At 45.9% G+C, this 21,006-nt stretch overlaps 3 protein-coding genes across 3 annotated transcripts; 2 read left to right on the plus strand and 1 right to left on the minus strand.

Moving 5' to 3' along the window:
* Positions 1-301: 301 nt before the first annotated feature.
* Positions 302-10,096, minus strand: LOC311353905 (bromodomain-containing protein 8-like; the record flags this gene model as incomplete). The annotated part of the gene is made up of 20 exons (XM_084473703.1): positions 302-361; positions 796-840; positions 1,451-1,691; positions 2,273-2,341; positions 2,445-2,537; positions 3,286-3,455; positions 4,033-4,220; positions 4,363-4,540; positions 5,178-5,264; positions 5,593-5,773; positions 6,189-6,289; positions 6,388-6,585; positions 7,006-7,160; positions 7,683-7,747; positions 7,866-7,946; positions 8,673-8,795; positions 9,032-9,081; positions 9,212-9,281; positions 9,484-9,580; positions 10,078-10,096. 20 exons carry the CDS (start codon positions 10,094-10,096, stop codon positions 302-304), a joined length of 2,271 nt encoding a protein of 756 aa, XP_084329829.1.
* A 4,275-nt stretch (positions 10,097-14,371) lies between these two features.
* On the plus strand, positions 14,372-15,075 carry gng8 (guanine nucleotide binding protein (G protein), gamma 8; the record flags this gene model as incomplete). The annotated part of the gene is made up of 2 exons (XM_084474038.1): positions 14,372-14,455; positions 14,947-15,075. 2 exons carry the CDS (start codon positions 14,372-14,374, stop codon positions 15,073-15,075), a joined length of 213 nt encoding a protein of 70 aa, XP_084330164.1.
* Positions 15,076-17,665: 2,590 nt separating this feature from the next.
* Positions 17,666-20,971, plus strand: tmem45b (transmembrane protein 45B; the record flags this gene model as incomplete). Its single annotated transcript, XM_084474154.1, has 5 exons — positions 17,666-17,855; positions 18,838-19,050; positions 19,425-19,609; positions 20,305-20,447; positions 20,866-20,971. 5 exons carry the CDS (start codon positions 17,666-17,668, stop codon positions 20,969-20,971), a joined length of 837 nt encoding a protein of 278 aa, XP_084330280.1.
* Between the last annotated feature and the right edge of the window lie 35 nt (positions 20,972-21,006).

The raw sequence follows: 21,006 nt of genomic DNA on the forward strand, positions 1-21,006 counted from the left end.
TTCGAGCATTAGTAATTCATTTTTTTTTCTTTGTTAGTCAGGTCAGCGCAGCAGAATATTACTGTAAGACTACGTAAAGGTGAAGGTGAGCTGTGGTTAGTGTTTTCTTAAGTAGGTTGGGACCTTTTGTATGAACAAACTGTTCAAATAGAAATGCTCTTCATGAGCTCAATTAGCTTTTCAAAACTCACATGTCATTTTCATCAAACCCTGTTTTGTGCTGATATGGAAAACCGATGCATCTAAATGGATAAAATGAACATGTAATTCAGTCCAGGGACTAACGAATGCTTAGTCGTAGTCATTTCTTCATCTTGAGGTCAGCTTCAATGGCACAGCGGCGCCCCCTAGTGCCCCCATCCTGTACATTCACACACACACACACACACACACACACACACACACACACACACATACACATACACATACACATACACATACACACACACACACACACACACAGACTGGCTTACATCAAGCTAAAACTAACATTTGTATAGTGAGTTACTTGACAAATGTTTAATTAAGTAATAACTTAAATAACTAGCAAATTTTAAGGGAAAATAAAATCACCCAGTTTTTCACTGGTACTCGTCACTAACTACTTACATCAACTGTGTAGGAATAAAATATTACTCTTTGACCTTTCACTAAGCCTAGTTTACAATACAATAGCTGATGAACAAGCATGTGCAAAGAGTAGGCATGTGTTTGTGCCTACATGTGCAGGCTGCATTAGTGAGTAGAAGATAGATGTATGACGCAGGTGTAAGGATGTACTGAGGGGGCACTCACAAAGAGAGATAGCAGGAAGGCAGGGGAGGCCATAGTCACACAATCCTGGAGAGAAAGAGAGAGAGAGAGAGCAAGGGATTGAGAGAGAGAAAGATGGAGAGAGGGGGAAAGAAAGAAAGAGAGACAATGGCAGGCAAATACATACTGTCTGGTCTAGGCCTGGGCGATATGGCTGAAAGACATATCACTATATAACTTGATCATATTGATCGATATCGATAACTATTGATCATTTTAATGACCTAAAAAGACTAGGAATTACCATGCTGGATTTAAACACTTCTGTTTAACACTTAATATGACCTTCCACTTTTCTTCATTGGTAAATACTCCAATGTCGATACAACAATGAAAATGTTTGTGTAACAAACTCAGCTGCTAGATTCGGTGGTCCAGTCTCTTATCGATATAAATTGAACATTGAACAGTTTTATATTGATATTGATCAAAAGTCTATCACGATACAATCATTTATTGTTTTATTGCCCAGGCCTAGTCTGGTCTACAATATCAACCACCCCTTAAGTAGGAGCAGCACGCCTACTCTCTCCCGCTCTCTCCCCCCCCTCACCTTATCCGCGGCGTGGTCCTGCCTCCTCGCCTGCGTTCCCTCTTGGCTCCTCCCCCCGCCGGCCCCGCCCCCTCCCCTCTTGGCCCCTCCCCCAGCAGCGGCGGCCTCCGCGGCGGTCTGCATGATGAGCTGCGTGGCGAGGAACTGCTGGACGTGCTCCAGCACGTCGCGCTGCATGTCCAGCGCCATGAGGAACACGTCGTGGTCCAGGCTGTTGTACATGACGGCGTTGTGGAACATCAGCATCATGTCCCGCTGGAACTCGGCCGTGCTGCGCACCGCGCCCGCCTCGATGTTCCTCTTGATGGTGGACAGGTCCATCGGCCTGGCCCCGGGGGAGGTCCCGCACACACACACACACACACACACACACACACACACGATCAACATATCTAATGCATCACTTGAGTTTGCATATAAGGTAGTCATGAGGAAAACTCACGCGTAATATAACTACGGTACAATAGACACTGTTGCCACTTACACACTGACAGATTTTCCGATTAGTACAGCAAGTCAATGGATTTCAGTTTTTTAAGGGACTTAATGTACACATTCGCACACCAACGGTGGAGTCAACCACGCAAGGCTTCAGCCAGCTCGTCAGAAGCAGTTAGGTTTAGGTGTCTTGCTCAGGGACACCTCGACACTCGGCTAGGAGGAGCCGGGGATCGAACTAGCAACCTTCCAGTCACAAGTAAACCCGCTCTACTTCCTGAGCTAAGCCAACCCTATAGAAGACTTTTTTTCTTTTTGATAAACATTTGGTCGGGATGTTTATGAGATTAACCATAGAATGAGATATCAGTCCATTAGAGTCCATACAGATCAGAGTGAGTGGTTCTTAAGCAATCGCTAACACTGACTCTATAGCTAGGGCTAATCCCACTGAAGGAGAATGCGTACCTGTGCACAATACCATGGTATCCAGGTGCAATGTCATCCGTGACTGGCTGTAGGAACACATTGGCAAACCTACAACAGGGGAAAGAATAATGTAAACGACTGGAAAGGAAACTGATGAGCTGGATGGGACCGTTGCCGTTACCGAATGCCCGTAAGATGGAGGAACACTGACCTGTGATTGGCTGCTGCGCGCCACACTAACATGATGGCTTTCTTCCAGATCTTCTGAGCTTGTATTGCTTCCTGGTCCTCGCTGCACATAGAGCTGTAGAAGGGTTTGCGAAGATATACACAGTGAGTCAGAGGATGTGTGTGTTTCTATGAGAAGGAGTGTGTTTCCATGAGAAAGAGTGTGTTTCTATGATAAAGACTGGGTGTTTCTATGAGACAGAGTGGGTGTTTCTATGAGAAAGCGTGTTTGATGGAGAACCCAACCCAAAAAGTGAGAATACGATTCGGGGGGGGGACCCTAGCTTAAGGGTGACACAAAGCCATACTAGTGGTTAAAACATATTAAAGTCACAGAAAATGTAGATAACCTGAATTCAACTTTGTCTATCTACCTAGGGAATGCGTGTATTAGAATGTGTGAGTGCATGTATTTGAGCCTACAGAGAATTTAGTTGAATAGTCAAGGTCCTCACAAGTCCATGTGTGTGTGTGTATGTGTGTGTGTGTATGCCTGCCTGAGTGTGTGTGTATCTGAGCCTACGGAGATGTCAGTGTAAGAGTCAAGGCCCTCACAAGTATAGTCCTCACACAGTTTCTCTGACTCACATTACATCACACGGTTTCTCCTATCAATACTACACTGACGACACTCAACTATTCCACTCATCATTGCCCATCATCACCTGAAGCTTAACCTCGATAAGACTGAGCTCCTCCTTGTATCAGGGAAAGACTGACCTCACATGGACCTCACAGTGATCCATGTGAACTTGTGTGCGTGCGTGCGCGCGCGTGTGTGTGTGTGTGTGTGTGCGTGCGTGCGTGTGTGTGATCAGACTCACAACTGGGACGAGGCGGGGCTGCTGGGCGTGGAGGAGGCAGTGGCGTGGAGCTGCAGGGAGGAGGAGGCGGTGTGCATGCTGGAGCCGTCCTCGCTGCCACTGGCCGGGGGCTCCATCTCCTCCTCCCCCTCCCCCTCTGACAGGAAGCCGCCGCCCCCCTCCCCCTCCCCCTCCCCCTCCTCCTCCCGCCCCTCCCCCCTGCACGCCTCGTACCCCTGCTGGGTGGCGGTGATGATGCGCTCCGACGCACCCTGCTCTTCACCGCCCTTCGTCGTCCCTTCTTCCTCCCTCCTCTCCTCCTCCTCCTCCTCCTTCCTCTTCTCCTGGGGGGGGGGGGGGGGAGGGGGAGAGAGAGAGAGAGACAATCCCTATTGGAGTTAAGATCGCATTGCTGCAGATAGTTTGGTAATAAACTCACCACTATCATCATCATCATCTCCTCCACCATCATCTCCACCATCATCATCTCCACCATCATCATCATCATCCTCATCACCATCATCCTCATCCTCATCCTCATCCTCATCCTCATCACCATCATCCTCATCATCACCACAGCTCTGGCCTCAGGGGGAGGTGGGTGTACCTTGCGGTGTCTTTCTGTCAGTGGGCTATCTTCTAATAGTAGTGAGTCTGCCGGGACAGTAGATGAATCATAAGAAGGGAGATGGTTATGCATAGCGCCCAGGAGGCATGCCACACTAGACACCACATGTTATGCAAAGCAGAGACAATTCATCAGACTACTGGAGACGCCAGCAGCGCCAACGCCGGCAGCCGGCAGCCGCCGGCAGCCGCCCGCGGCCCTCGTACCTCCGTGTGGATCGTCGCAGCCTCCCCGCTCGGCGACGACAGAGAAGTACGACGCCGCTGAGGTGGGCTCCGGTCGCCGCGGCGTTCGGGTCGTCGGGAGGGGTTCGGGACAGGAGGAGGAGCTGGAGGGAGGAGGAGGAGGAGGAGGAGGAGGAGGAGGAGGAGGAGCAGGAGGAGCGAGACCTCCTCCTTGGTACATGGGGAGGAATTGGTGGTGGTGTTGTGCCCCCAGCGCGTCTGTCCTCCCCCCTGCCCCCGTCGGACCTCCGTGGCGGGACGAGGGGGCGTCGGTGGCTCCGCTCCCGGAGCCGGGCGGGGCGTCCTGGGGTTTGAAAGGCCCGGCCCCCCAGCAGCCCCCCGCCAGGGGGTGGCCCCCCTCCTCGCACAGCGACAGGGCGGCCTCCACCGCCGCCGCGTCCAGCCCCTCCGGGTTCTCCACCGTCTGGGGGGAGGAGCCACCGTCAGGGGCTATAGGATGCTTCCTATAACCTCGCTCCCTAGCTAGGGGCCTTGGTAACATTCCGAAGGTTGTTGGCTATATCTAGGACTCTATAAGTCCTGTATAGGAACCTTGGTTATATCTAGGACTCTATAAGTCCTGTCTAGCAACCTTGGTTATATCTAGGACTCTATAAGTCCTGTTTAGGAACCATGGCTATATCTAGGACTCCCTCTATCTAGCAGCCTTGGCATAAGGTATATACTTTCTTTATTTCTTATCTAGGTCAAATAAAGTCTGTTTTATTTGACCTCAATCACAGTTGCAGTCTTAAAGGGCTTCCCGGGCTCACATTTGACCACCCTGAGCCCTGAGCCAACTCTAAAGGGCAGGACCGTTCCTAAGTCCTGCTCTCTGAAAGGTTGGCATGAATAAATGCTTAAGCCGGTTACCAGGAAGTACGCAGGGTCTGTTGAAAATTGACGACACCAGCTTTGGCACGACAGGTTGCCCTGGTTACGGTAAACATAAGCATCATCGTTGCTAGCGAGGCTGTCCTGACGTGACAAATGAACCAAATGAGTCTCCGTGGTGCTCCTCTATACACTGGTCCCTCCTCTAGTGCCGGCGAAGGCATCACCTTTTCCTCGATGATGGCGATGATGTCGCCCACCGTCTTCAGGTCCAGCTCGTCCCCCATGTAGGACCCGCCCACCTCCTCCTCCTCCTCCTCCTCCTGCAGCTCCAGCTCCTGACACACCACCGGGCCCCCGAACACATGCTGGTACCCGTAGGACCCCGCCAAAGCACCTGCCGGACGCATGGCAGGTTAAACGGTTAAACACTGTTTCGTTTATGAACCCCGTTCAGCCCCTGTAGGCGTTATTGTCAGCGTTCCCGATATAGTTGTTTTTAATCTAAGGCAGTGGGGCGCAGTGGCTTGGGTGACTGACCACTAGCCCTACACCGATGGCCACAGACCTGACCTGTAGTCATCTAACAGCAAGAGGCCCTCGCCCGTCACCTGCTCCTTAATGACGAGCAACATGACTCACTGTCGGATGAAAGCATCGGCTTAAGTGACTCATCACACGGTAGGAGGTCGTTAGGTGGACGGGAAGCAGACCTGCGTTGGTCAGAACAGCGGGGTCCACGGGAAGTGGGTTGCCGGCATGGTGGGTTGCCATGGAGACAGAGTCAGGAGCAGGCATGAAGCTCGGCGGAGCAGAGGCTTGGCTGGGAGCACATTCCAGGAGACGAGAGAGGGTGGGAGCGCCTGGGCGGAAGGCACGCACGCACACACGCACACGCACGCACACAGGCACGCGGACACATATTTAGCCACATCACACACATGACACATAACACAGTGTGGGCCAAGTACTTATTCAGGAATCCCTTTCTCCTACCACTTACCTCCTTATGTAATACTACCTTAACACAGCCTGTATAGACCAGAACTACTAGCTAGTTATTATATATGTATTTATCATTATATTGCCTCATTATTATATATATTATCTTATTTGCATTACTATAAACTCAACAGAATGAACATTACTATTTGAAACAGACATGGAGCTCGTAGTGCCTGGTGCCTCGTGTCGTGAGTGGATATGTCTGTGCAAGCACGGCCCTGCGTCACGCATACTGCAGACATCTACCTGTTGCCTGGGAGCCAGGTGCAGGGGCCGGAGCCAGCTGCAGGTCATGTGACCCCATGACATGACCAGGCGCCTCTCCCTCCCCAATCTTAGACAGGAACACATCACATTCAAATGTTGTTGTTTTTTTCCAAATAGGGTCTCTTTTGCTCCGTTTGTCTTCCAACTATGCAAACGTGGGCCTACCGGTCTGGGGTTTCCGGGCAGAGCACTGCCCTTCTTCAGCAGCTCAGAGAGCAGAGGGGAGGGTGGCGGGGTCGTCCTCTGGCCCAGGGGTTTCCTCAGTAGGGAATCTTCCAGGAGCACCGCCTGGCAGACATCTCCGTTGCTGGGCAGAGAAGACTCATAGGTCATGGTGGGTGTGAACCCGGTGGACACTAGGACCTACGGGAGGACAGGCAGGGGGCGGGTTGGTACGCGGGTCAGGTAGTACACAGTGAATATTATTTTATCTGATGATACTCCAATCATTAACATAGCCATTATATTTCACTGACCACAGTTAAGCCTAACCCTTATATTACTTTATATTTAGTAATTTGGCAGACACTCTTAAACAAGGCTGACTATTAATTGACAGGCAATTCAGATACAAGTCAGTAAGTACCTACGCCTTTTTAGCAGAGTTGTCAAAATAGGGAGGCTAGGGTGACTTCCCCAACTCCCGCATTCTATCTGTAGCCGTCCTTCAACAACAACACTAAAGCCATATAACTGCTCCTGAATGACATGTACCTGACTTCACAAGATCCCTTTGGATGAAAGTGTCAAAAGATAATATCCTCTTTGAACTGACAGACTCACACTCCTGATGGGGTTTGGCTGGCCCTCAATGGTCAGGGGCCCATGGGAGGGCCCGTCGCTGGCGGGGGGCTCCTGGCTAGGGGAGGGGCCCTCTTGAGGACAGAGGCCCGCAGTGCTGGCCGCTCTCCTCACTGCAGTCTTGGCCGTCTGGCGAGCTGTCCACAGGGAGACGTTACTTCAAGTATCAGCAGTAGTGTGTGTGTGTGTGTGTGTCAAATAAGACTGCATAATGGTCACACAGACAGAGTTTACGTTGGGGTTTGGTATAAGGCCACATGTCTTCAATACTAAATGTTGGTGTTCCACACACTGACAGCTCACATGGAGCAGTCACAAGTTAGGTGTCCCTGTGCTGAGTTGTCCCTGAGCAAGATGCCTCACCCCGACAGCTCCTGAGGAGCTGGCTGTCGCCCTGCGTGGTTGACGGTGTGTGAATGAATTGTTGTAAGTCGCTTTGGATAAAAGCGTCAGCAAAATCCCCTAAATGTAAATGTCAAGGTTTAGTTTGCATTCTGTATTGTACTGCTCACCCATTCTAGTCCGTTGGCTGTAGATTGTCTTATCTAAAGCAACAGTCAAATGTTTCATGGTTGCACCATGACCACGTCTCATGCCTACGTCTGTATGTCTTCTCGTATGCACGCTAGTGGTGAAACCAGTGAAGAACGGCCACGTACCCTGATAGGCAGCATCGGTGCTCTTCCTCTTCTCCTCTGCTTCCTCCTCCGTCTGTTTCCTCTTCCTGTAATGAGACACCATCTTTCTATTTGTAATGCCTGACTGTGATGTGCGCTGAGCTAAAAGAAACACGGAGGACTGTGTTTCTCTGTGTATGAGATGGACAACGCGTTGTTTCTTACTCAACGATCTCTCCCCACACCTCATCCATTCTGCAGTCAAGGTGTCCGGCCTGGATTAGCTGTGCCTCTTGTTTAAGCTTTCTGCAGATCGGAAAAAAACACATCTCCTGTTACTGTGGCTCCACTGACCTTGATTGTGTGGTTGAAAGGCTGGTCATGGAGTCCTGACCTCCTCCACAAAACATTGCCCTGTTTACTAGTAGGATTTTGTGAAGCAAACTGTGTGGTGTATGTACCTGAGACTCTACTGTACCTGAGACTCTACTGTACCTGAGACTCTACTGTACCTGAGCCTCTACTGTACCTAAGACTCTACTGTACCAGAGACTCTACTGTACCTGAGACTCTACTGTACCTGAGCCTCTACTGACCTGATACTCTACTGTGCATGAAACTCTACTGTACCTGAGAATCTACTGTAACTGAGACTCTACTGTACCTGATACTCTGCTGTGTGTGCATGAAACTCTACTGTACCTGATACTCTACTGTACCTGACCCTTCTGTACCTGAGACTACTGTACCTGAGACTCTACTGTACCAGAGACTCTACTGACCTGAGACTCTACTGTACCAGAGACTCTACTGTACCAGAGACTCTACTGACCTGAGACTCTACTGTACCTGAGACTCTACTGTACCTGAGACTCTACTGTACCAGAGACTCTACTGACCTGAGACTCTACTGTACCTGAGACTCTACTGACCTGAGACTCTACTGTACCAGAGACTCTACTGTACCTGAGACTCTACTGACCTGAGACTCTACTGTACCTGAGACTCTACTGACCTGAGACTCTACTGTACCTGTGCTTCTCCTGTGTCTCCCTGATCAGCTTCTTCAGCTCGTCGATGCGCTCTGCGGTGAGTCGGCGCACGATGACGTCCTCCACCGTCTCCACCACTTCTCCTCGCTCCCCGCGTTTCCGTCTGAGAAAGCAACAGACCAATTATGGAAACTATCAGAACCTCCCTCGCTGTACCTCTTTACCTCTTTGGACTAGTTCAAGATCAGATGAACGTTGTCGAGAAAACAGACATCGTTATAGTTGGATAGTTTGATGTTGCATGGCAACCAAGTACAGTGGGGTTGTTTTAGCCCAGCCAGGGTCTGCTTGCTTTTTTCTTTAATTGAAAACTTCAAAATAAAAGTGGGCTATACTTACTTTGGGGCTTCTGTTGATTCTAAGAGCTCTGAGTACTGGGAGGCACAGTGCTGTGGAAATAAAGGAGATATAGTCTATTGCTATTTATTATTACATATAATATCAAGGATAAGGTACAGGTTGACATGCTGTTTAAGAACAGTGTTGTTGGTTCTGACAAATCCAATCCAGTAGGCCTACCTTTTGAGAGAACCAGTCAGGAGGTCTCCCCGGTTCTGCAAACGGTTTTATGGCCCGGCTCACAGACACCCTATGCAGGTATGAATCCATTGAACAAAATGTCAGGTGAATTCAAACCTATTTATGATAATATATGCCTCAGTTACTGCAACTCAGCGTTTGCTGATCGGTGTATGACATTGAATGTACTTCTAATATTGTGGTATATTTGTTCTTGCATTGATACTGGAGTATCACTAGGATGCATAGCAATGTTTCAGTGGGACATGTACCAGTTTTGGTCTCCGCTTTTCATGACAGAGGTGGCCAGACACAGCTTCTCCCTGAGGGACCAGGGCTCCGTGGGCGCCGCGGTCAGCATCTTGTGTTCTGCTCATCAGAAACAAAACATGCACACAAATCAATGAGCGGTTTATTTCTGCGATCTGCGGTTTTCGGCTTATGACATGAATCAAAATGTGCCATGTTATAAGGTTGACTTACTGTGATCTAGTGTTGCTAAACTGTTAGCTAAGTCTCAACTATTGGGTAATAACGAAGATGATCGAATAAAGCCCGTTTTAGTAGCATTAGCTTTAGCACCAAGTACAAAGCGTTTGATTCATGTCGCTAAGTAAAGGGCGATTACTACTCTGCTATTTACGTCGTATGATAGACACACACACACACACACACACACACACACACACACACACACACACACACCACACATAGCCTGTCGTTCAGAACACGGCTCATGATGACAGCAACACAGATGCATGGTCTCTTTTTGGCGAGAACTTGGCAAAGCTTGACACACCGGGTATTCAACCATCAACCATCCGGATTGTAATCGTTGAGTATGTCTGTATGTTAATCTTACTTACTTCCAAGCCCGCTCGCCATCTTCGTATCATCATCATCACTCCGACCTCCCACCACTCATCCTCTCAGAGAGATATATATTCACCCCCAAAAGTAGATTCACGCTTGCATATTTATTAGTAAGCGATGCATCACATTGAATAAGGTAACATGCAACAGTGGCTACATGATGTCAGATGGGAGTCGGAACACCGTTGCAAGTGATACGTCCTTGTTGTTTTTTGTCTTCCCACATGGAAATCCCGGCTCATCTGCACACACACACACACACACACACACACACACACACACACACACACACACACACACACACACACACACACACACACACACACACACACACAGACACACACACACACACACACACACACACACACACACACACACACACACACACACACACACACACACACACACACACAAACACACACACACACACACACACACACACACACACGCACAGCTTGTTGGGGTGTGGAAGTGTGAATTTGCTCAAACGGTAGAATATTCTCAAAAAAATGAAGGTGAATTAATTCGAAACAGTAAAAAAAAAAAAAAATAGTTAATATATATAAAAATCCAATATTTTCTTATATTGACCTGACTAGGGGTGTATTTTGACTAGCATATAAATTAAAAAAAAAAAAAAATAAATTAACGATTTACTTTTGTTTTTTACTTTGAGCCAAGCCCCCAGAGGACACGCCCACGTCTGGTCACTGTCCATGGAGGTCTGTTATGGTCTGACACGATGTCAATGTAGTCCTACACAACTAGGGCCTATACTAATATGATGATAACAAAACTAAATAAATAACAGGTTAACACTTAACACTTACAATAAGGGTACATCCCTAACCCTTAACATAACCCTTATGAATGCACTCTTACCATTACTAAACATGAACTCCATTAGTAAATGATCATTCGACCATTATTTAACTGTTTCATTGACTGTTAGTCAATGCTTATAACTGAAAGAACTAGTGATAATATATGGTTATGCACCCTTAATTAAACACTGCAATAACAATAATTGCAATAACAATTACCCTCACCATCATCATCCACATTATCATCACCATCATAACTTAATCCTCGACTTCAATAAATAAATACATATAATTACATGTGAGTCATTTTGTTGTGAAAGACAATCTATTCTAGTGCATAAACCTGTTGGTTTAACTCTGAGTGTTGGAAGTATAAAAACGGTGTCAAACTGAAGTCAAAAAGCTCTTCAACATAGAGTTACGTTCAACTTGAGTAAATAAAGCTTATTCAAGTAGTATATTCCACCAAAATAATGTGAATCCAATATTTTTTACGTTACTTCAAAAATTACTTTTGCTCAAATAATAGTGCCCACATTCTTGCAAGCGCTTCTACTAACTGGTAACGTCATTAAGCAAGCAATGTTAGCTCCCCTTTTATCTTCCCCCTTATAAATAAGCCAGGGCTACGGGGGAGGAATGCTAATGAGGAAACTGACATTAAGCTTCACAACGCGGCCACTTGCCTCCCTGCTGGCATCTGGAAACACACCCGCCGCACTGAAGTAACCACCTGCACCGCGAGGCACGCTCACTTCATCGCACACAATAAAAACACAAAGACACACACAATATGATGGATGGACAGACGGACAGAGAGGTGGGTAAGTTGGTAGGTAGAGGATGGATGGACGGACAGACAGACGGACAGATGGAAGGATCGACAGAGAGATATGCTTGTAGGCAGGTATGTAGGTCAGTGGGTAGATAGACAGACAGACAGACAGACAGACAGATAAATAGATAGATGAAAGATAGACAGACAGATAGATAGACAGACAGACAGACAGATAGATCGATAGAGATAGAGAGACAGACATTAATGTACTTAAGACAATAGAGATACAATCAACTGAAAAGCAGATAAGCATTCAAATCCCTTGGTAAGACTCCACACGATACGACACTTAACTCTATATATTGCGTTAACTGTTGTATCACTCTGTGTGCGTTTGAAACAACACAAAAAGGAGAAGTGATAAACAGTTTGTGGTTCAGTCCCATGAGAGAGGATGGTGCCACCGCTGGTTGAAACAGTATCACAGTGCAGTCAGGTGCTTGTGGAGACAAACACCTAAACCACAAGCTTACACTGCAGCATGCTATACACGCTTTAATACCTCGTACAACCCATGTTGATTTATCTTTCATCAGTCATTAGGCCTTATTGCCCACTGTCCCACTGTGATTCTCATTTAGAAAATGGAATAAATGGAAGGGATGGTTAAACATTTTAAGAAATAGCCACATAGACACCTAATAATCAATAATAAAAAATAAGCAGCTTTTCTTCCAATAAATGAATGAGTTATAAGTCGCTGAATGGTATATAAAACGCCATCCATGTTCGAAAAATGACAACACAAACAGATAGAGGGATGGAGCCCGAAACTCACACATACACACACACGCACGAACACACACACACACACACACTCGCACACACACACACACACACACGCACACACACACACGTACGTTGACATCACACACACAGCCTGTCGCCCCGGTGTTCATCCTGTGGTGCAGGAGGTCACACACACGTACACACACGCACACACACACACACACACACACACACACGCACACACACCGAGCCCTCCTCCTCTCCATTGGTGGCTCATCTGGCTTCACCTGGAGCTGGGGATGGGTCGAGGGACCCAGCCACACGACGGACGCATGTGTGTGTGAGGAGCCGTGTGCGTTTGCTGTCAGTCTAGTGGTAAGTGATGACAATGATGATTTCACTCATCCTTTTTAGATTTGTTATTTCGATTGGTAGACAATGTTCCCGTCGTTTGGGTGTTTCATATGAAGTCGTATGGATGCTTGTTGTTATCCCTCGGGTGTAAGATTGGCAGCTTAATTGAAAACTGAATGTGTTAAATATAGTTTTTATGGACAAAATGCATGAATAAAATAATCAATTCAAAAATTTATATTTGAATTGAGATGTATTATCAATTCTGGTTGATTGACAGGCTTTGTACAGGTTTGTAAAGTATCTATCACAGAAGCATAGCTATCTGTGTGTTCATATCTCACGGACAGCTATGCACAGTTATTATGTTCACAGTTCATATTTTATTTAAATATAGTTTAGTTTAAAGTTTTAAATTATAGTCCAGCTTATGCAAAACTGCCCAGGGACATCCCAGCCCTCTCTGTTTCTCATCCTCGGTCATGGTGGAGTCATTCAACAAACTATGAACGCACATACTGAGGCAGTGGTTATCAGGTTTATCAGAGAAAAGTGTGACAGAGCAAAATGTAACAGAGGATAATTGCTACGTTTATTTACCTTCTAGTGATCTCCCCCACCCCCCTCCCCCGGGGAAATCTGCTGCAGCCAGCCCCTCCCTCCCCCCCCCCTCCCTCCCTCCCTTCCCTCTCCTCAGAGACACCGTGCACCACTTCCAGCTGAGACCTAAAGAGCAGAAATAACAAGCAAACTGAAACATGCTCCCAGCGCTGCGACATCACCCCCGTAAACACTTGTTGGCACTCTCTGTGCTCTGTATAGTATGGCACAGTATAGTTTAGTAGAGGAGAGTATGGAAGTGTTTAGTATAGTATAGTATAGTATGGCACAGTATAGTTTAGTAGAGGAGAGTATGGAAGTGTTTAGTATAGTATAGTATAGTATGGCACAGTATAGTTTAGTAGAGGAGAGTATGGAAGTGTTTAGTATAATATAGTATGGCACAGTATAGCTTAGTAGAGGAGGATATCGTTTGGTATAGTATAGTATGGTACAGTATATTTTAGTAGAGGAGAGTATTGTATAGTATAGTATGGTACAGTATATTTTAGTAGAGGAGAGTATTGTATAGTAGGTCTAAGTATGTGCACAGGGAGATTCAAACCACTCATCTAATGAGTGCAGCCAACGTTTGGTTGTTCAGCCTGTGGTCATGACGTGTGGTGCTCATTTTCCTCTGTTTAAGGTCACCTCAACTCTGTGAGTGCAACTAAAGACGTGTGTGGGATATCTCCACATGTTGTGTAAAGTATACTGTAGTGTACTGGAGTATAGTGTAGTGTAGTATAGTAGACTAGATTGAAGTGTGGTGTATAGTAGAGTACAATACTATAGTATAGTACAGATGTGCTTTAAAAAGGTATATACAAATATATAGTGTATGTATATATCTAAAGGTATATAGATCTGAACCTAGATATTGCATGTGTACATCAATCCCCATTCATCCTTTGTGTGTGCTGTAGGTGGAGCCCTCTCAGCATGTCCAATAACATGGCTAAGATCGCAGACGCCCGGAAGACAGTTGAACAACTGAAACTGGAGGTCAATATTGAGAGAATGATGGTTAGTATCAGCGTCATGCCATTCAAAATGCTCTCAAAAACCAAAGTCAATATTTATGTATGAATCATATTACGGGACAATCCTTAGGTAAAAGGAGGGAATGACTAACACCCACTCATACCCACACTCACACACACACACCCCCGTGCCACACGTCCACACACCCCACACACACATACTCACCCCTCCACACACACTCACCACCTCTCACACACACACACACACACACACACACACACACACACACACACACACACACACACACACATTCTCACCCCTCCACACACAATCACCACCTCACACACACACACACACACACACTCCCACTCACCCCTCCACACACACATACTCACCCCTCCACACTCACCCCTCTACACACACTCACCACCTCACACACACACACACACACATACACACGCACACACACACACACACACACAAACACACACACACACTCACCACCTCATACACACTCACCCCCTCCCCACCAGATATCCAAAGCGGCGGCGGAGCTGATGGCGTACTGCGAGGGCAACGCTAAGGACGACCCCCTCGTCAACCCCATGGCCTCGGCCGAGAACCCCTTCAGAGAGAAGAAGCTCTTCTGTGCCATCCTCTAGCCTTCCTCCCCCCCCCCCCCCCCCCCCAGTCTTCATCGCCCTAGGCTCCACGCGCACCTTCGTCTTCATCATCATCATCATCATCATCACCTATCTGGGTCCCCACGCCCACCGACAGTTCTAGTATCTAGATCTAGCAATAAAACCTTTGTGGGTGAATTTTTTTTTTTTTTTGTTGATACATGTACAAGGTTTTTGTCAGGTTGTATTCCTCTCCAGTAGATCCATGATTATTGTTTGCATATGGGGTTTGTCCGCCGAGGAAAGGCATGGTGTTCATAGTTGTTGAAAATTGCTGCAATAAAAAAGGTCTGTTAAATGGGTGTAAAGTTCATTGAAAACCCGGTCTCTCTCTCTCTCTCTCTCTCTCTGTCTCTCTCTCTCTCTCTGTCTCTGTCTCTCTCTCTCTCTCTCTCTATCTCTCTCTCTCTGTCCTCTGTCTCTGTCTCTCTCTCTCTCTCTCTCTCTCTCGCTCTCTCTGTGTCTCTTTGTCTCTCTCTCTCTCTGTCTCTTTGTCTCTCTCTCTCTCTCTCTCTCTCTCTCTCTCTCTCTCTCTTACTGCCCATTTCAAGGTTATACATTAACTCCTATCCACTAAAGATCTCACGGTTGTGAAATAAACATTACATCACTGGCTCTTTCCCTCACCGAGAACCTGTATTTTAGTATCAGATAGGTCTCCATATGTAAATGAATGTATTCATATTTAAATGTGTTACTCTAAATGTGCACAGGTAGAGCCGCCCTTGATTTGCTTGACTGTTAGTAAGTTTCTCGCAAGACCTCACGTGTGGCAGAACAGCAATGTAAATGATGGGGGCGGGGCTATGTACTGTCAACAAGTGTGCTCTCTGGTAAAACCGACCAGTCCTGACACACGCGTTCACCTGCCAGGACTGTAAGAGACATTCATACCAATCAGGATACAACAGCAGCAAAAAGAAAAGGTAGTGCATGTATTTGTTTTGTGCCATGATGGAAATTGTCAAGATGTAAATAGGTCTTTGTGTTTTATGGATGAGATGGGATGTCAGTGATATGATTTTATGACTGTAATATACATATAGATATAAGGAGAAAATATCACAGAACAGAGAGTTTTTTCATTTTGCAAATGTTTTTCTGCATATGATTTCATAATTTATTTCTTAAAAAATAACTTAACCAAAACTCAAACCAACACAACAAAAGCTGGTTTATTTAGAAATGTGAGAACATTTCCAAATAAAGCTGACAACTAATCACACAATGAGTACTATGTAACAAGGGGTTAACCCAGAAAAACTTGTCTGACAACCTATTCCAGTTAGTACGGACACCACAGAGACACCACAGAGAAGCAAACCATTAAAAACATCAAATGATGAAATATGCAATCTTATTTCATTTAATCTTTAATTATTATTATTTATTATTTATTAATATTATTTTATTATGTTGAAAAGGTATCAAAAAATCAACTTATACATACATACATGCATTCTAGGTGTCTATCAGAAACAGAAAATAAATCTTTCTATACTCATTGAGTCAAGAAAATCCTATCCCATTCCATTTTAATAAATTGTGTGTTTCCAACACAAACAAGGAAGTAGCAGCTTGTCTGTGTGTACAGATCGACACAGCACCGTCTGAAAGACAGCTCATGACTCAAGAGTAAACATTGTAAAGGTCTACCACCCACCAATCATGAATTGAGGGCTGGGAAATGAATGAATGCAGCTTTTGTTTGGGAGTCTATGGTGGCTCATCTGCAGGCTTTAAACATGTGCTTTAGTTAATATACGTACACCTTAGGCAATGTATTGCTTGTGGAGATCATGCTTAAAGATGATCTGGCTCCTTGCATCCCACCCCCGTTCTCATTCACATATTCACCTCTCTGTTGCCTCATCTATTTCATATATGGCAGCGACTTAACCTTAGGCAGTTCAAACTCCAAGTCCCTGTCCCCGTCCAAGGAAGCAACAGCCTTATCAGCCTTCCTGAACCAGGCTGGGTGTGCTGACCCTGGGTGGTTTATTCCTCCATGTGAAAAGTCATTCCCATTTTAGAATAGATGCTTTACAGGACTCTCCTCTGTGGAAATCATTAAAACTGTATTTTAACGTAACTCGTAACTTAAAGGTCCCATGACATACCACCAGGTGTCAGTGTGATTAGCCTTACAAGCCGTTTTGAAAATCGGTCTCTTATGAAATCACAAGTGGGCGTGTCCACCTAGATGTGTGCTGGATAGATCAGTCTACCAGCCTACCCAGTGGACTGTAGCAAACGTTGTTCATCTATCCGTCACACATCAAGGTGGACACGCCCACTTGATGTCATAAGAGACAGAATTTCAAAAACGGCTTGTTGGTCTAATCACAGTCACACCTGGTGCCATGTCATGGGACCTTTAAAGAGTTTATTGTAATAACCTGAAAACTGAAATTCTCTTCACTCTCGAGAGGCAAGGTTTTTTTTTTGAGATGAAGCTGTCTAATACATTGAAGTATCTTGTGTGAATTATCATATTAACCATGGATTCTCCTTCCATCCCAGGGTATCGGGGGGGTTGGTGTGACGTCTCTACACGTTTATGTAAAAGATGGCCAACTTTGGAGGCCATGCCATTCCGGGCACCTTCTTCCTGCTGTACGGCCTCTGGCTGGCCGTCAAACACACGCTCTGCCACCACTGGAGGAAGGGCAAGACCAGCGGGCGGCAGAAGGCGCCCACCTTCCTCAGAAAGATGGAATACGTGGAGGGGGGATTCACAATGTTTGCTGCATTTGTCGGTTAGTGATCCTCTTAACTTAAAGTGTTTCCAGACCTGTGGGTCAGGACCCCACTTGTGGTCACCTAATTTATGTATGGGATCACCGTAAACATATGAGCTATAGATATCTGATAACCTGATTTATAAAGGTCTTGTTTAAACAACCACAAGACCGAAATGATTTTTATCCACGATTGAATTAACGTGGTGCGAATCCACATACACTCGCTGGGATATTGATATTATGGGCATATGTTAATGTAATTATACAACTTATAGAATTGTTAAGACCTATAAATGGGCCAAAAAGGATTGGAACTGTCCTAACCGCTTGTCCAACATGTCACGCCTTGACATGTCATGCCTTGACACGCCGGGACAGGGACTCAGAAGCAAAACTCAGAAGACGGCAGTATGTTTTAACCAAAAACGCTTTACTAGAAAAAGGTAACAAAAGACGCTCTCATGGAGGATACAAAACTATAACAAAAGGTGCTCACTAAGGAGGTTACAAAACACGATTAAATGCAGTAAGTATCTGGGCACAAAAAACAGGCAAATACTGACACTTGACAAATCGCATGGGACGCAAGACAAACTGACATTAGACAAAGGGAAACAAGGGCTATTTATACATGAGAGAGGGGAACACAGGTGAGACGAATCAGGGACCGGGGAGGCAATCACAGTGGAGGGAATTCAAGTGCCTGAAACGAGAGGGAAAAGGAAACTACAAAATAAAACAGGAAGTGAACGACAAGACTAGACATGAGTGATTTTAACTTGACATGAAAGTGCTCAACAGAATTAACAAACTTTGCGTGACATGACACAACAGTGTTCCAGCGATTCAGCAATCTCACGAGACCCCATAATAATCTCAGTTCGACCTCACGTATACGGAACCCCTGTCAAAACCCAGTCATGTACAACTCAGTCGCCCTCCTCACACTCTCTCCCCCCTTGACTCCCATCTCCCGGTGTGTCCCCCTGGGCTGCAGGCATCATGGTGGAGCAGTTTGTGGTGGACGGGCCCCACGCGCGGCTGTACGACCACAGCAGCGGGGCCTGGGTGAAGCTGATGAACTGGCAGCACAGCACCATGTACCTGTTCTTTGGCATCGCCGGCTTCGCCAACGTCATCGCCACCTTGATTAAGTCCACGCCCCTCGGCATAAATCGGATGTCCCTCTCTCTGGCGCTGTTTGTCGAAGGTACGTTATAGGGTAGTATAGTATACTTTATCATCATAGTGGTGTATCATTACACTACCGTGGGGTTGTACAGCATAGTACGGTTGTACCGTACAATATATTATAGTACAGTATATTATGGTTTAATATCTTCAACTACAGTGTAGTATAGTAGAATATATATGTCTAGTAAACCATGCAATATTATAGGGCATTGCTGTATAATACAGTATAGCAGTATACAGTACATACTGTACTGCAATGTACAGTATAGTACAGTACAGTATTATAAATGGCAAAAAAAAACGAATTTGCTTTTCACACAGTGGGTCCATAGTTGAGTCAAAGCTCTCAGGGTAATCCTGATGTTCCTGTTCCCCCCCATGTCCGGTCAGGGTTCCTGTTCTACTATCACCTGCACAGCCGGCCCCCCCTGGACGCCCACGTGCACACGCTGCTGCTGGTGCCCGTGTTTGCGGGCTCGGCCACCGCCGCGCTGCTGGTGTTCCTCAGGGACCACATCGTCCTGGAGCTGTTCCTGGCTTGCCTCTTCTTCCTGCAGGGCACCTGGTTTTACCAGGTACCGGAAGCACACGTAGACACACACACCCCTTGTGATGAGGACACTCCCCCTTAGGATAAGGACACTCCCCCTTGTGATGTCACCATAGGGTTGATTTGTCTGATTGAGTCCCTTTAGGGTAGATTCAGACCTAGAGCCACTTCCTAGCCTATAGTGTTGCTACAGGGTAAATGTACCGTATCCCTGTAGTGACATCACAAGTCCCACTTGTGATGTCACAAAAGGGTGGATTTAGCGTGTATGGTCACTTAGCCTATAATGTCACTATAGGGTAAATGTGCTACCATAACCCATGTAGTGACATTACAAGTCCAACTTGTGCTGTCACAAAAGTTCAGCATCACACAGCGTGGACCAATAGTAGCCCTTTAAATACAACTCAACATCTTTTAATTCTCATTCACTTGCAATCAACTTGCAAAATAAGTGTTTTTTTTGTGTACTTTCTGTACTACTTTTTGTGTAGACAGCCTCAACAGTAGATGTATTGTGGTAACTGTAATAATGAGCACTGACATGCTGGTCTGGTAAGGCCGGTTATTCAGGATTCATTTCGTTTATGCATTCCAGTTTCAAAATCAACATCCAGTCACACAAAAAGAATTTGCATCAATGCTGCACGTACTGTCTGATGCCAAATCCTACTTGTCCCTGGTCATTCATTCATCACTATTTGTTTACCTTGTTCTCAGATTGGATGTGTGCTGTACCCCTTAAGTGGACCACAGTGGGATTTAACGTTGCACAACAATGTCATGTTCACCACCATGTGCTTCTGCTGGCACTTAGCCATGGCCCTGCTCCTCACCAGCATCGTATCGCTCCTGGTTTGTTCGTAAGTAGCACCAAATTAAAATGACAGTGGGTCAAAAATAACAGAAATCTTCACAAAACTCTTGAGGTTGCCGACGGAAATAAGTGATTTTGGGGTTTACTACCTACCTTACTATAACAATTTTTTACCAGATACTGTACAGACTTGAACTATTGGCAAATATAAACGTTGAGTTCTGCACCTTTACAAAGGGTATTGTTTGGTCTGTCAGAATATATATAATATATACTGTATATATTTATATATGAATGACTGTTGAAAATCCTTGTTAAATATTATGTTAAATATTAACTGTATTGAAATATCTCAAAGTCTTGGTTATTAAGTTAAGTTATTTCAAAAGTGTCCCATTTGTGTAATAGCTAATTATTAATACCTTTCATTATGCTGAAGAACAATTGTTGGTTTGTTTCAACAGAATAGTGAAAAGAGTGTCTGGAGACAGCAGGAACGTGGAGCTGGGCATGAGGAACACGACCAACTCTTCCCAGAAGGCACTGCTTGACGACACGGACGAAGAGTAATTTACACAGGCCCATACATTGTGAAGTGATACAAT

Source organism: Micromesistius poutassou (genome assembly GCF_964030765.1).
Source record: "Micromesistius poutassou genome assembly, chromosome: 10".
NCBI classification, from domain to species: domain Eukaryota; kingdom Metazoa; phylum Chordata; class Actinopteri; order Gadiformes; family Gadidae; genus Micromesistius; species Micromesistius poutassou.